Below are 17182 nucleotides of genomic sequence, written 5' to 3' on the forward strand. Positions count from 1 at the left end.
TAGAATAAAATCATTCTTAGTAAACTGTACCACCCAAAGAAAGCCTAATTATTGGTGGAAAAAACAAGATATAGATCAATTCATTGTAATGAGTAGTGATAAAGTTATTGGCAAATGAATGGAAGGTGAAAGTTGCTCAGATGCAAAAAGAAACAACCCTGTGAGCTTAAGTGGTTAAACTGCGTAAATTCACTTTTTTGTACCATAGTTTGTAAACGCTATAACTTTTATCCAAACCAATAAATATACGCTTATTGAATTTTTTTATCAAAGACATGTAGCACAATAAAATTAGACAAAAACTTGTATAGAAATTTAACTTTATGTGAAACATTTTACCACCACCAGTGGCCTGGTCACTGGGGGGGGGGGGTTAAGCCCGTGGTCCTTAAGTGATTACGTTTTCATGAAATATAAAAGTTTTCATACCTTGTCCAAGATATTCCACTATTTCACACTTTTTAGTAGCAGAGAGATCATTTTTCTTTCTCATATTGCTTCATAATGGTGGTCTGCTTAATACTATGGAAGACCCTTTTTAGTAGTTTTTCCTTCAATCAGGCTCACCTGGCAAACTAGTTATTAGAGGTGTCCAAGATTGATTTCAGAGATCAAAAGAGCCCTGTGACACAATACCATCCTTGAGTTTAATTGAAAAAAAAAATAACCTTTGCGACACTTAAATACAATTTGCATAATCATTTGGAACACAGTGTAGATCTATTCACCATGACAGCATTTGACTATGGGTAGACACACACAGTAGCCAAATGTCAAAATAGGCAAGGGGTTTCTTGAAAATAATCGGGGGCTACTGGTTCCTCACTGTTACATGGGAACATCAGAATTTGACTCAATAAAACTATGAAAGATAAACCAGTAATTAAATGGGTGAGCTGACCACAGTGCTTGTGTGGCAGTTTTCATGGACTCTGTGATCAAATTAAGATAAAAAAATATTGAACAAGAGTTCATGCAGCTATTCTGTTTGCTACAAAAAGAAAAGCAACATAAAAATGTTTGCTACAAAAAATAAACATAAAAACAATAAGAAATAATACATTTGCAATTCAAATTGACATTCAAAAAAGTCTTACTTTCTTAAAACTGCTATTTCATTCTCCAAACTTCTGTCTCTTGAACTGTTTACTTTTTTAATACATTTTAAAGCATGGCACTGTCCAGTGGATTTATGTTTTACTAGGAAAACCTCAGAAAAGGCCCCGCTGCAAGAAAAGATAGATAAATAAAGATAAGGGCAAGCTTCCAAATGCTAACATTTTATTTATGTAATGTTAACATAATATATGTAAGAGTATACCATATATACAATTCTGCACTACATCAATAGGGATGAACTAGAATACCTTTGGGAGCCTGCGAGACCATCGGCACCAATGAACTACAATCTCCACAAGAGTGCAAACAGCACATAACTGCACACCAAGTGTCCCCCTCTCCAAGTATGGCAGCTAAATCCTCCAGCTCTCTCCCCAGACTTCACTTCAGTCCCACTACGCCCCTTCTAATATCAGTGAGGGACCCCTCCAGATGCCTGGCATACCTTCTGTGTTCTTCCAGCAGGCTTCAGCATATTGCCTGGTATGGATGATCCTAATCTACTAATTATGATTACTAAAAATGTTCACAATTATTTTTGTCCACACTTAATTACGTTTTGTCCACTCAATTTTGTGCAATCCATTTGTAATTTCACGTAATTTTCGCTTAATTTTGTGCCGACTTTAGTGGTTAATAGTAAAGCCCCCATACATGCTTTCATCAACAAAATTGCTATGTATAGTGTGTGTGTGTCGGGGAATAGTGGGAACAAGTTAAACAAAAATCAAAAAGACCTTGTCATTTTTGAGAAGATCAATTTTAAAAATGCAAAAGAAAAAAGTTTTTATGATCTTGGAAAGTACTAATTTTACTGTATTTGCGACACAGCACATTTTGAGAGAAGGTGTAAATGTGCATAACTGTTACATAGTTACATAGTAATTTTGGTTGAAAAAAGACATACGTCCATCAAGTTCAACCAGTACAAAGTACAACTCCAGCCTGCTCCCTCACATATCCCTGTTGATCCAGAGGAAGGCGAAAAAACCCTTACAAGGCATGGTCCAATTAGCCCCAAAAGGGAAAAATTACTTCCCGACTCTAGATGGCAATCAGATAAAATCCCTGGATCAACATCATTAGGCATTACCTAGTAATTGTAGCCATGGATGTCTTTCAACGCAAGGAAAGCATCTAAGCCCCCTTTAAATGCAGGTATAGTTTTCCATAATGACTTCCTGTGGCAATGCATTCCACATCTTAATCACTCTTACTGTAAAGAACCCTTTCCTAAATAAATGGTTAAAACGTTTTTCCTCCATGCGCAGATCATGTCCTGTAGTCCTTTGAGAAGGCCTAGGGACAAAAAGCTCATCCGCCAAGCTATTATATTGCCCTCTGATGTATTTATACATGTTAATTAGATCCTCTCCAAGGCGTCTTTTCTCTAGACTAAACCCAGTTTATCTAACCTTTCTTGTTCCAGCTCAAGTTTTGTGTATTGGCCACGGAATCAGTGTAACTTACACTAACATATATATGTGTGTGTGTGTGTGTGTGCGTGCGTGCGTGCGTGCGTGTGTGTGTGTGTGTGTGTGTGTGTGTGTATTTTTTGTCATGTTTCGATAAAGATGTGATATGTTGGCATGATTGATATGAAAACAAATTTGTACTGTGCTTATAAAATTTCTGTATCTTATGCCAACAATCTATGATTGTAACTGAAATATTCCTGTTCTTTTAACTACTTCTGTACCAGCAGTGTCTGGCCTCTTAAGGACCAGGGAATGCTGGTACCGTAAAACAACGCTTACCAACAATTCCCCTCACTGATCCGCCTCTCTCAACGGTCGCGCCGCTCTCCCATCGCTGCAGGTCCCTCTCTCTGCTGTCTCTATGACGGAAGAGCTCTGTGCGCTGGTCAGGAGCAGTGTTGCTTGCGAATTTTCGCCAAAGTCATTTTTGCATCAAAAATGATATTTTCCATAAAAAAAAAAAATTGAAAAAAATGCTTACATTTTCAAGTTTTTGTGTTTTACACAAAAATGCAAAAAATAGTAATTTTTGTTTTTAAATAAATCGATATTTTTACAGCAAAAAATTATATTTTTACCGCAAAAGCCCGAAAACTATATTTTTACTGCAAAAATTCATGAAAAACTTGAAAAATATAATAGATTTTTTAAATAAAATAGCGCTCGAAAAACAAATTTTACATTTTTTTCTCAGAACTTAATGCAAACAGATTATTAGCATTTTCGCTTATCACTGGTCAGGAGCCGCTTTCATTGGCTTCTGACCCTGTCCATCAATGTAAGCCAATGGGATTGGCTTATATTAATGCCAGGTAGAGATGGCCCGAATTGGTTTGCCGGCAATCTTCTTTGCGTGAATATCAGCTGTTCGCGTCGAACCGTGAACACATAGCGAGTTTGACCCGCCCCCTACACCACATCATTGGGCTAAACTTTGACCCTCTACATCACAGTCAGCAGACACATGGCAGCTAATCAGGCTGCTCTCCCTCCTGGACCCCCGACCCCCCCCCCCCCCCTACCTTAAAAAAGGCAGCAGTGTCGGCTTTTTTCTCACTCGCTGTCTGATGCTGCTATAGTAAGAGAAGGGAAAGGTTGCTAGAGAGATAGTGAAAGCGTTAGTTAGCTCTTGTTAGCTTGCTCCTTGCTGATATTTGTTGCTGAAAAGCACCCCAAAAAGCTCGTTTGAGAGCTAATGTTCTTGTGATGTGGTTTGTGTGTGTGTGTGTGTGTGTGCCTCTGAGACTGCATATACAGCCCTGTCTGTTGCAGTTGGCCCTTGCTATACTGTGCCAGACCCAGAAAACTGTATTATACCAGTCAGTGCATACCTTTCACTACATCGGTGACTTCACACTGTTTTATACCAGTCAGAGCATACCTTTCACTGCATCTGTGTGACTGCACACTGTATTATACCAGTTACTGCATACCTTTCACTGCATCTGTGTGACTGCACATTGTATTATACCAGCAGTCAGTGGATACCTTTCACTGCATCTGTGTGACTGCACACTGTATTATACCAGTCAGTGCATACCTTTCACTGCAATCGGTGTGACTGCACACTGTATTAGTCCAGTCAGTGCCTATCTTTCACTGTATCTGTGACTGCACATTGTATTATACCAGTCAGTGCATACCTTTCACTGCATCTGTGTGACTGCACTCTGTATTATACCACTCAGTGCATACCTTTCACTGCATCTGTGTGACTGCACTCTGTATTATACCAGTCAGTGCATACCTTTCACTGCATCAATGTGACTGCACACTGTATTATACCAGTCAGTGCATACCTTTCACTGATTCTGTGACTGCACATTGTATTATACCAGTCATAGCATACCTTTCACTGCATCTCTGTGACTGTACACTCTATTAGTCCACATTGTGTTATACCAGCAGTCAGTGCATACCTTTCATTGCCTCTGTGTGACTCCACACTGAATTATACCAGTCACTGCATACCTTTCACTGCATCTGTGTGACTGCACACTGTATTAGTCCAGTCAGTGCATCTCTTTCACTGTATCTGTGACTGCACATTGTATTATACCAGTCAGTGCATACCTTTCACTGCATCTGTGTGACTGCACTCTGTGTTATACCACTCAGTGCATACCTTTCACTGCATCTGTGTGACTGCACTCTGTATTATACCAGTCAGTGCATACCTTTCACTGCATCAATGTGACTGCACACTGTATTATACCAGTTTTTAACTTTATCAGTTAGCCATTAAAAGGTATTACTTTTACTTTGTTTTTTTCTACCTACATATATAGTTTGGCTAACATGGTACAGAAACATTTTTACTACTAACATGTGATGTGGAATCACTTTATAGTAATATTCCCCAAGAATTTGGTTTACGTACTGTCCAATATTTTTTGGAGATGGAGGGTCATGAATTTAACCTCAGAAACTCCCTGGTGTTGCAATTGCTTGAATTCATATTGAAATTCAACTACTTTACTTTTGATCACCAATTTTAACGACGGGTACTGATGGGGACCGGTATGCACCCTCATATGCGAGCCTGTTTCTTGGTTGGTGGGAGAGGGAGGTGGTTTTTGGCAGTTCCCGGGAAGAATATCAATCCCATATTTTGGATTGGCATCAATTTATTGATGACATCATGTTTTCTGGGATGGGCCCAGGGAGCTGTGTCAGGAATGTATTGATGTATTGAGTGATAACTTGCTTAACATCCATCTAACCTCTAACATCTCAGATTATCAGGTTGCGTTCCTTGACCTTCAACTTACCATGAACAAATGGAGACCAAGAGCCCAATATAGTGTAATATGTTTTGGAAATTGAGGTAATAATGAAATGTAAGTAATATACTTCCAAACCTGGGTTACCCTTTAGGCAACCATTGAATGAGCAGGTGGGGAGATTAGGCCTGTCCTCACTCAGGGCTAAGACGTCTCTCTCTGTAGAAGGAAAAGAGGGTATTTCACCCTTCCACCAAGGGTGGATGACTTGATATATGGAAAAGCAGAGGCGCCAAAAGAGTAAAAATATCTAAAAGGTTTAAAAGTATTCAGGTGGCGGTGGTGGCCCAGCAACACCCAAAACAGACACGATGCTGTTGATTGAAGAGACGATAATTTATTCACATACTCCTATTAAAAATACAACGCGTTTCACGGAAAACATCCCGCCTCATCAGGCAATAAATGACTGGAGTTTCTCACAGCGTGGGGTCCAAAACGTGCTTGGCACCTCTGTCATAAATCCAACTTACCATGGGTTCTGATAACTGTATACACTCCAACCTTTATCGAAAACCAACTGCAACAAATAGTCTACTACATTTTCAGAGTTGCCATAAGCAGGACCATAAGTACAATTTGCCAATTGGCCAGTTTCTACGTCTGAGAAGAAATTGTACCAACTTTGAGGATTTCCTTCGACAGTCGCGAGATCTAACAAATCGACTTTGTGAACGTGGCTACCCAAAGAAGGTAATATCCTGGGCATTTCAAAGAGCAAAAAACTCTGACAGAATGGAACTTTTACATTCTAAAGCTACTCGATCTGATAAGACGATATGCTTTATCTCTAATTTCAACAATTAATGGTCAGATCTTAGGCTTCTTCTGCAAAAACATTGGCCTATATTATTATCAGACAACCATTTGTCATCGGTCCTTAAAGGACAACCGAAGAGAGAGGTATATGGAGGCTGCCATGTTTATTTCCTTTTATGCAATACAAGTTGCCTGGCAGCCCTGCTGATCCTCTGCCTCTAATACTATTAGCCATAGCCCCTGAACAAGCATGCAGCAGATCAGGTGTTTCTGACTTTAAAGTCAGATCTGACAAGACTAGCTGCATGCTTGTTTCTGGTGTTATTCAGATACTACTGCAGAGAAATAGACCAGCAGGGCTGCCAGGCAACTGGTATTGATTAAAAGGAAATAAATATGGTAGCCTCCGTATACCTCTTAATTCAGTTCCCCTTTAAGACTTATCCCTCCATAAGTTGTAGAATAGCTAGAAATTTGAGAGACACCATTTGTAACAGCTTATATCAGTGATCCACTATAACCTGGGGAGAGGGATCAGGTTAAAAGGCAGCCACCCTTGTGGTGACTGCTTTATTTGTTAATTTATGTATCCCACCACATCAGTTACAAATAGTATGGGTACTAGTGTTTATCGTCTCCATCAATATAATAATTGTAAGACTAGAGGAGTTATATACTTACTTTCTTGTGATTGTGGAAAATTGTACGTAGGCCAGACTAGTAACCAACTAAAAAACAGGATCCAACAGAACTTGTCTAACATCACTTTGGCCAGTAGAGATAAATCTAATAATAAACAACTGACTAGCGTTGCATCCCACTTTTTATCATGTCATCAGGACAAAACCAATGGATTAAAGCTGGTTGCTCTGAAACGAGTGATGGTTGGCCCTAGGGGAAGAATCATAATTAGACGACTCCTACAAAAGGAATTGAGGTGGATTTATCAAATGGGTAGTTGTGCACCTCGGGCTTGATTCACTAATCGGCGCTAAGTGTTAGCGCCGGAGTAAAAAAGAGTTTTCCGGCGCTAAGCCGGTTAGTGTGCCTTATCTGAGGTTAGTGTGCCTTATCTGAGTTAATGTGCCTTATCTGAACTTAGTGCCCCTTAAAGAGACACTGAAGCGGGAAAAAAAATATGATATAATAAATTGGTTGTGTACTATGAATAATTACTAGAAGATTAGCAGCAAAGAAAATATTCTCATACTTTTATTTTCAGGTATAAAGTGTGTTTTCTAACATTGCATCATTCTCTAATATGTGCAGATTACACAACACTCTGCATTCAAAATGATTCTTTCAGAGCAGTCTGTGAACTAATGACCTCTCCTCTGGCAGATAAAAAGAAAACTGTTCACTTACAGTTGAGATAATAAAAGTCAGATAACAACCCTCTCCACGACTTTGAAAGTCATAGAGATTAATGGCTTTTTTGCATAGAGATAACAACTGGAGTTTCTTAACTCTTGCTGTACTGGAAACAATTACACTGATGTATCTGATCTTAATGTTTTATTTCTTAGCTGTGCTACACGTACAAATCATAATATCATAATTTTTTTTTCGCTTCAGTGTCTCTTTAAGTAGCTTTTGTTATAAACTGTTATAAATCACCTTTTTTCCAGCACCAGCAAACTCATCAGCAAGAGTTGCACAGAGTTGTGTTCTACCTCGTTAAGATCACCTGGATCATGGTGAAATCTTACCTCTAACTTAGTGTACTGTTTGTTTAACCGTTGTAACAAAGTGAGGCCTACTTAAATTCTAACAATCCCCCTAAAATGGCTTGATCCGCAGATCCCAGCTTCTGAACCCCACAGTACCTGGTTTCGTTTCTTTATGTTTCACTCTTCGATGTTCGTGCTCACACAACTTCTCTGCTCTAGGCAGTTATCCCTGGGAGAGAGGGCAAGACCTCTTGGTCTTCCTGTAACCAGGCTCTCTGGGGAGGCCCTACTTCTATGTCCCTCTATACCACATGCTCAGCATTTGCGTCACTTGAATATGCCATCTTTTTGATATGATTGGTTTAGCTATACATTGTTGTGGGTTAATGTCACATAGGAAGTTGGAGAATAAAGTTTAGAGATAGTATTGTACTTATTTTCTACTGACTGTTTTACGATCACTCTCCTTCTGGTGGTTTGCTGGGAGCTGTGGTGCTTGTCCCTGCCTGCCCCTCCCGGCGGCGGTCGGGCGTGGGGGCGGAGTGTGGCGGACGCATCCGGTGGGTCACTGAGGTGTCCTCCTGCTGTGTCTGCCCTCTCCGCCCCGTCGCCCGGCGGGTGTGCGGGCGGGGGGCGGGGCCGTGTGGACGGATCGGGTGAGCGACGCATTGGCGCTTCCCCGCGGTGTCGGCTGGCCCCGGCCTTCGTCCGGCATCTGCCGCCAGGGGGGGCGGGCGGGGGCGGGCTCCGGCTCTCGGCTCACGTGGGTTGGGGGGTATAATTTGGAAGCAGCACAGGAAATGGTCATACCTCCAGAGGAAGCCGGAAGTCCAGCGAAACCGGTCGAGGACGCATGTGCTTGCGTCCCGACCTCCCTGCTCCTCTCCATTCCGGACCTGCCTGGCTTTGAGCCTTCCAAATTTCCACCTTGTGGACCTCTTTGACCTATTTGACCCTGCATTCACAGCCAGCCATCACACCTTAGTGCCAATGGACAGCTTTGAACAACTACAGCACGAGACCTGGTGAACGTAAGCAGCCCATTGGGCACATGTGTTTGATTTTGATATGGATCCTACATGCTGAGTCTGAATGTGCTGAACTGTGCTGGACGCAATACATTAAGTAATGCTGCAGAGACACAGCTTTTCTGGCTTATGAACTACACAAGGTGCTGCTTTACAGCTACGTCCACATCTGACATCCCTGCATGATACATGCTTTGGCTGTTTACCCTGGCACACCAGATTTGCTTCATGGTGCTGGCTATGTGTTTGCTTCTCTGCTATGGCTTGCTGTATTCATCTACTCTGACCTGCTCATGATGCTGGACTATGTGTTTATCTGCACAGCCTCATCTCTGTGAACCTGACACATTGGTGTCTGCTTATATGAAACTTTGGTGACGATATTATAGTTCCTTTGGAGGCTGCTGGACCATCGGAGTTACCTGAGCTCAGTCTTGTTTTGGCCAATGAGTACTCTGTTTTGCAGTGAGGCAGATGCATATGCTTCACTGCCATAGGAATACTTTGATATCTGGGTTTAGTTAGTGAGTCATTCTAGGTCTGTGGGGGAGGGGGAGTCCTTTTGAAGGGTGGGGGGAGGTTTTTTGGGGAGGACGGGACCGCACATTTTTATAGAATTTTAATATGTGATAAGTGATTATCAAAGATTTTGTATAGGTTTTTCAAAAAACGTAGTATGTAAAACCTTTTTTTGTTAGCTCGGACCATATCCACCTATATATATATATCTCAACATTTATTCTATCAGTTACAAATAGTATGGGTACTAGTGTTTATCGTCTCCATCAATATAACAATTGTAAGACTAGAGGAGTTATATACTTACTTTCTTGTGATTGTGGAAAATTGTATGTAGGCCAGACTAGTAACCAACTAAAAAACAGGATCCAACAGAACTTGTCTAACATCACTTTGGCCAGTAGAGATAAATCTAATAATAAACAACTGACTAGCGTTGCATCTAGTGTTGCGCGAACACCTGGATGTTCGGGTTCGGGAAAGTTCGCCGAACATGGCCGCAATGTTCGGCATGTTCGGGCCGAACCCCGAACTCCCCGAACATCCCGCTTTTGGGGGCCCTATGGGGTCGCAGGCATAAGGGGGGAGCATGCCCTGATCGCGGGGGGGGGGGGGTCGGAAATTCCCCCCACCCCCTCCGCTAGCGCTCCCCCCTCTGCCCGCTTCCCCATACAAAAGTTTCAGGAAGTACCGGTCCGGTGGTAGTGGGTGGCTGGCAGTGGGCGGCACTGTGAAGTGAGTGACTGAGGAGGAGGAGTCCGGAGAGTGACGCGTTGAGGGAGGCCGGGCAGCGGGCGGTTCAGCAGTAGTACGGTACTACTGCTGAACCGCCTGCTGCCCGGCCTCCCTCAACGTGTCACTCTCCAGACTCCTCCTCCTCAGTCACTCACTTCACAGTGCCGCCCACTGCCAGCCACCCACTACCACCGGACCGGTACTTCCTGAAACTTTTGTATGGGGAAGCGGGCAGAGGGGGGAGCGCTAGCGGAGGGGGTGGGGGGAATTTCCGACCCCCCCCCCCCCCCCCGCGATCGGGGCATGCTCCCCCCTTATGCCTGCGACCCCATAGGGGGGCAGTATTCGGCCGAACAGGGCCCTGTTCGGCCCTGTTCGGCGGCCAATTAGTAGTTCGGGGCGAACCCGAACTTAAAAGGCCGAACACCATCAGGTGTTCGGCCGAACTCGAACATCACCCGAACAGGGTGATGTTCTGATGTTCTGCAGAACCCGAACAGTGGCGAACACTGTTCGCCCAACACTAGTTGCATCCCACTTTTTATCATGTCATCAGGACAAAACCATTGGATTAAAAGTGGTTGCTCTGAAACAAGTGATGGTTGGCCCTAGGGGAAGAATCATAATTAGACGACTCCTACAAAAGGAATTGAGGTGGATTTATCAAATGGGTAGTTGTGCACCTAGGGCTTGATTCACTAACCGGCGCTAAGTGTTAGCGCCGGAGTAAAAAAGAGTTTTCCGGCGCTAAGCCGGTTAGTGTGCCTTATGTGAGGTTAGTGTGCCTTATCTGAGTTAGTGTGCCTTATCTGAACTTAGTGCCCCTTAAGTAGCTTTTGTTATAATCTGTTATAAATCACCTTTTTTTCGGCACCAGCAAACTCATCAGCAAGAGTTGCACAGAGTTGTGTTCTACCTCGTTAAGATCACCTGGATCATGGTGAAATCTTACCTCTAACTTAGTGTACTGTTTGTTTAACCGTTGTAACAAAGTGAGGCCTACTTAAATTCTAACAATCCCCCCTAAAATGGCTTGATCCGCAGATCCCAGCTTCTGAACCCCACAGTACCTGGTTTTGTTTCTTTATGTTTCACTTTTCGATGTTCGTGCTCACACAACTTCTCTGCTCTAGGCAGTTATCCCTGGGAGAGAGGGCAAGACCTCTTGGTCTTCCTGTAACCAGGCTCTCTGGGGAGGCCATACTTCTATGTCCCTCTATACCACATGCTCAGCATTGGCGTCACTTGCGTATCACTCACAAACTTGCATGACCACAGAAAAGTGAAACTCGTTTGTCTGTTACACAACGGAGCAGTGCCAGGTGCCTTCTAAAAGAGCGCCTTTATACAATCCATCACAGGCACTGCTACACCTATACCCGTAACCCCGTATATCCCTTAATTTGGAAATATTGGTTCATGAGATTGTTTATGAGGCACCAATCTCTTGACCAGGTTAATTTGTTTTGCGTAATTTAACACACAACCTCACCTGGATAATGATGCCTAAAGTTGTCATCCCCATCCAGACGACCAGTGGGTGTAGGAAGAACTTTTGAACTGCAGATGCCCAGTCCGAGTGTCCCTGGAACATCACCGGAAACCTTTTCCACCAGGTGAGACTGGAACTCACCTGCTTATTTTTGTGTTCTACCTCGTTAAGATCACCTGGATCATGGTGAAATCATACCTCTAACTTAGTGTACTGTTTGTTTAACCGTTGTAACAAAGTGTGGTCGTCTTGGCTCAAACCCTGTTCCCCTTTGTCCCATTTCGTGTTCTCTTTCAGGATGGGAACTTCACGTGAAACTTTGAACTTTAGAGTTCTCTTAACAATTCAAGAAATAACGTCATCAAACCTGGATGACTTGATCCATATGGGATCTCCGCTCACACCATATGTTCCCCTGGACAGATCCCCCTTCTCGGAACAATCATGCAAATGTACCTTAAATGTGTCATTAGACACTATGTTAAAAAAACAAACCTTTCCACCGGAACTATCGGTTTGGCTTAAGGGTGGATCTTTTGAATGGTAGCCTCGCATTCTGTGTTATTGAGCCAGCAGGCTTCTTCACTAAATTTGACTTGTCCCGGCAAACACAGGTACCTCTGGGAGAATTGCCCGCATGAGGACAACTCTACTCGTTTCACCTCCTCGTCTAGCACCAAAAAAGGTTGACCTCTCAGGTCATGGTGTAAGACATGTGTTGAGGTGGGAACTAAGGAAGTGGCGGTGCCTAAAGGAATGTTGCACCATTTCCATTTGTTCACCCAAACATCTCGAAGCTTCCATGCAAAACATCCTTCTCCAGAAAAATCGATATACCTCCCCTTGTCCAATCTCCTTTGTACAGGATCTTTAAGCACCTCCCTGACAAAATATGTCCCCAACTGTCCTGATTGGACCTCTTCCCCCCTTATGTCCTGAGGCACAATATGTACCTGAGGTCGGGAAGACTGTACTCTCTGCAATCTTTCAATTAAGAGTACCTCTTCACTTACCCAACTAGCATGAGGATAAGCAGCTGCATATGGACTGTGTAATATCGTCCCCTGTTGTGACCCGTGTAGTGAGAATGGGGTTCCCTGTGTTGGCTTTCCCTCCCCCGGGATCGCTCTCCCCACCCTCTTTGTCACCTGGAAATGTGGCTTGATCTCGATTTTTACTTCTTGTTTCGAGAACCACCACCCCTCGGCTTTCCAGCCTTTACGTGTGTATAGTTGTTTCAGAGACACCCTCTGTTGGCAACCCCAGAGTGTGATGTTGTCCCCTGCGTCTCTCTGGTAGGAGAATTGATGCCTCCTGCTCGTTCCTCTCCAATCTGGAACCATCTCACTCTGGATAATCAAGACAAGGTACCCCCGAATCACACACTCCACCTTTTGCATGTACCCATTGTACTGCAATGTACCTTTTAACCAACCTTTGGATCGGTGCATCGATTCTGGGAGTGTGACATTCAATAGCAAATTTACACTGCCATTCAATTCATTCTGCCCGCACCTCTGACCCTTCAGACCTGTCACCCACCTTGTGCCATGAAATTTGTTTTCACCTGGCACAAGTGCTCTTTTCCTCCCTCCCTGCTTGGTCCATCTGTGCCAAGCGGAGGGAGGTGTGAAAGGATTAGTACCTTTGTCACCAAACATTAACATGCTTTGGCCTTGCATTCTCATTAACCCCTTATTATTCATGAGAATGTCCTCTCTTCGTTCTCCTTGGACGAAATGGCAGCCTAGGATCACCATCAGCACGGTACTCTTCATCATAAAAGCACCTCCCGGGTTTCGGCACCATTGTTATAAACAGTTATAAATCACCTTTTTTCCGGCACCAGCAAACTCATCAGCAAGAGTTGCACACACGACTCATCACAGCAAGCAGGAGATAGACTTTCTCAGGCTTCTTCAGTATTCACGTTATTTATTCAGGAAACATATATACAGATATAGTTCATCATATCCTAGCAAAGCAGATCCTCATGTTTAAGGTCTTGGCATTTCAGCTCGTGGCTAACCCTCCTCCTGAGGGTTAGTCAGTTACCTTCTTTCTAGACTACGTTACTCTAGACTACCTATGTACAGCATACATTATATCAGATTACAGCAAGGAATGAAATACTTAGAGGTTCCAGTCAGCAATAAAGTAGGAAGCATAGCAGGAATCAGAGACAGAATGCCCTCTGTTGGCCCGTCCCGCATCTTTAATAGCGGATAGGAAAGAGTTAAATGTGACATCATCTTCGCCACGACTATTGGCTTAGCCCCCTCGTGGTGTCATAATACACACCTACTCGATTAATATTTAATGAGGCTCTTGACATACTTACAAGAATTTTGGTATTTAGAAAACATGGCCTATGTTTACTGTTCCTGTGGTGTACATGTTGAGGTCAGTGTAGGCCTGTGGCCTTCTATCAGGAACTTGTTCTCCGATGTTCTCAGTATCTGCTTGTTTATTCAAGCAGACACTGAGATGCCTCTGCCTGCATCACAAGAGACTCTATTTATGTTAAAGACATACTCTGCGGACAAGCCTTTTACATAAACTCAGGCCAAGTAACTGAGGTCTACTTAAATTCTAACAGCTTTGTGCACACTAAAAGATGCACAAAGCTACATCGCACACTTTAGATAAGGCACACTAACTCAGATACGGCACACTAACCTCAGATAAGGTTAGCGCTGTCGTTTGTGCCCACTAAGTGATAAGGCACACTAACTGGCTTAGTGCCGGTTAGCGCCAGTTAGTGAATCAAGCCCCTATTGGACTAAATGAGGAATTGTCCTTTAAGTCATTTTAGGGTTAACTAATATAATGGAGAACTCGGATCTCATATAATAACCTGGGTGCCCTACCCACCATCCACCACTTTAAGAACTACAGAACCTACCTGGATGGAACAGAATGCCCTCTACCTTTTGACTGCTTCTCTTTGGAACCTCATGAATTTCCTTGGATGTATCAAATCTTATGTATGTAGATTCCTGCTCTGGAATGCACTTTAATAGGTTTTGGACACTTTCCCTTTAAGTGCCCCTTTTATTGTGTATGGACGGTACACTAAGTGCCCCCCTGCATATTGTAATATTATAAAACAGAAAATATGCAAATTTACACTGTTTTTTTTTCTTGTTTCCTTCTTTTGCCATTTTTTCTTTTTCCTCTTTTTATATATATGCTTTTTTGTCATGTATATCACTATGTGAACTTAAATCAGGAGTTTAGGTCAGTGCTCTAACATTACATGTTCCTCAGCTAGGTGCTTCTTTGCCTAAAGTTATGGGCATGCCTCTTATTATTTACAAGCCCCAATCTGTGCTTATTGTTTAATTGTAGATTCATGCTTCAAATTGATCTACGGGTTGCACCCTTGCCTTCATGGCCACTGTACCTATGCGCTCCAGCATTGTTATCCATGCTGGTGCTTGCGTACTTCCGTATAATTATTTAGTTGCTTTTAGCCCAGCCTCTTATTCACAGGCCACCTTACTCATGCTGGACTGCATTCCGGCTTGATACAATTCATTAGCGGTGACGTATTCCCACCATCAGCTATCTGACCATACAGAAGCTGGCTCTTTGCACTCCATTTTATAGGAAGTCTGCTGATCACTGCACTTTCATATATTTAATGCGCAGGTGATCACACTTATAAATTGGCCAATCCCTTTGCCTATTGGTGTACATATATACACGGAGAATACCTTCAATTCTCAGCTCCTGATGAAGTGGTCACATGGACCACGCCATGAATGGAGCGTTTCTGTGCCTCTCTGTAACGATTGTGGAACTTTCTCCGTGAGCAGCGCACAACGCATGCGCTGATACGGCGGAAATCCTCCACAAGCGTATATTTGCACTCACCCAGCAAAAGGTGCTACGCACCCGTAGAGGGAAATTCCTGTCGGCAGATGGCGCTGGGGAGTGCAGAGGAACCAATCCTCTGTACCTCCACAAATGCCAAACAGGAATTGTACGAAGCGCAGAACGCAATCGCAAGAGAAGCGATTGCGAATGAGAACGAGCAAAGGGACAGGTTGTATGTGTGTGCGCCAATCTAGTCGCCACCCCGCGACCGCGCACACACAACAGCAGATACGAAACAGAAACGCGATCGCGAGAGGTGCGATCGCCAGACGTGACACAAGGCAGATCAGAACAGAATACGAGGATAGCAAAGGCACAGCAAATCATACAATGAGGAGATGCGGAGAATAACAAATGCTAGCTAACCGCAAACACCGCACTCATTCGCAACAGTGCACGCGGTTATGCGCGGTCTCCACGTGATAAGCACAATAGAGACAAGCACGCCTAACTAACCATCGACAGACAAACATGAAACAGAGGACGCGAGCGCTTGCTTAACGGTTACCTCACCGAGCCTCCAGCAAGCGATCGTAGCAGACAAGACAGACACACGAAAACAGGGACAAGCGAGAGATAGGATCCACAGCACTAGCGAAAGTGGCTAGCGCGATCCAGGTACAGAGTAGCAGAACAGAAGGATCCACAGCACTAGCGGAAAGTGGCTAGCGCGATCCCAGGAGACAGAACAGAAGGATCCACAGCGCTAGCGAAAGTGGCTAGCGCGATCCAGGTACAGAGTAGCAGAACAGAAGGATCCACAGCACTAGCGGAAAGTGGCTAGTGCGATCCCAGGAGACAGAACAGAAGGATCCACAGCGCTAGCGCAAGATGCTAGTGCGATCCAAGTGAGACAGATCAGAAGAGATAGCTGGTAGCAACCGCTGCACCAGCTATACTCCAAGAACAGAGAACAGAACCATTTCCTGTCGACCACCATTGGGACAGGACAATCGCAACAGACAAACAAAACAGATAAACAATGCTAACTGCACTAGGGAACCTGCCTAGCACAGTTTCCAGGAATTACTCTAAGCTGATCTTCAAACAAAGAGCATGGCTGAAACTCTCCAGAGTGTTTCACAGGAAGACTCCTTATGACCAGCCAAGCATTGTGGGAAACACATAGTACTTATAGTACACGCCTCCAATGAATGTGGCCAGGCAATTTGCATGACAACGTATGCAAATTCCTCTGCAAGCACAAGCTGCAAAACTGACAGAAGCTCTTCTTTCCAGAGTCCTGCAGCATGCAAACCTAAACAATGGTCAAAAAGCTGCCTGCCTGCACAGGCAGCCGAGCAGATCATTACACTCTCTCTACCTGACCCATCGCTGCCATACCCTCACAAATCGGTGGGCTGGTATAGTATGCTACAACCTTGCTATTTATCCTTTCATTATTGTATGCCTGCTCACCATGCTCAGTTGGTCACCTTTTACTTCCACTTTTTGCTGATTTATCTATGAGCATATGCTTTAACACTACTATGGGTTTTGACCTTCCTATACCTTTGAGCACTTGCACTTGATTATTTACAGTCATTAGTCACTTTAATCTGACCCGGGTTACCACCTCATACTTGGGGATTATTTTTGAACCCCAGTTTGAGTTCATTCGCAGCACAGACAAGTTTCCATTGTTTAGAGGTAAACATGATTATTTCTGGCATTATCATTTGTCTATAAAGGTGTGTTCTAGTGGTTTTTACCTCTT

The 17182-nt window shown here is 43.6% G+C and overlaps 1 protein-coding gene across 7 annotated transcripts in view; it reads right to left on the minus strand.

The window, feature by feature from the left end:
* Window positions 1–17182, minus strand: part of CAMK1G (calcium/calmodulin dependent protein kinase IG) — a 2474997-nt gene that overhangs the window by 1916592 nt on the left and 541223 nt on the right. For 6 of the 7 annotated variants that reach the window (XM_068269762.1, XM_068269761.1, XM_068269765.1 and 3 more), the window contains one exon: window positions 1098–1226. The exons of the other annotated variant lie outside the window; for it this stretch is intronic. In XM_068269762.1, coding sequence (XP_068125863.1) covers window positions 1098–1226 — 129 coding nt within the window. The remainder of the gene's footprint in view (window positions 1–1097; window positions 1227–17182) is intronic. 7 annotated transcript variants of the gene reach the window in all.

This window comes from Hyperolius riggenbachi, chromosome 2 (genome assembly GCF_040937935.1).
Source record: "Hyperolius riggenbachi isolate aHypRig1 chromosome 2, aHypRig1.pri, whole genome shotgun sequence".
Taxonomy (NCBI): domain Eukaryota; kingdom Metazoa; phylum Chordata; class Amphibia; order Anura; family Hyperoliidae; genus Hyperolius; species Hyperolius riggenbachi.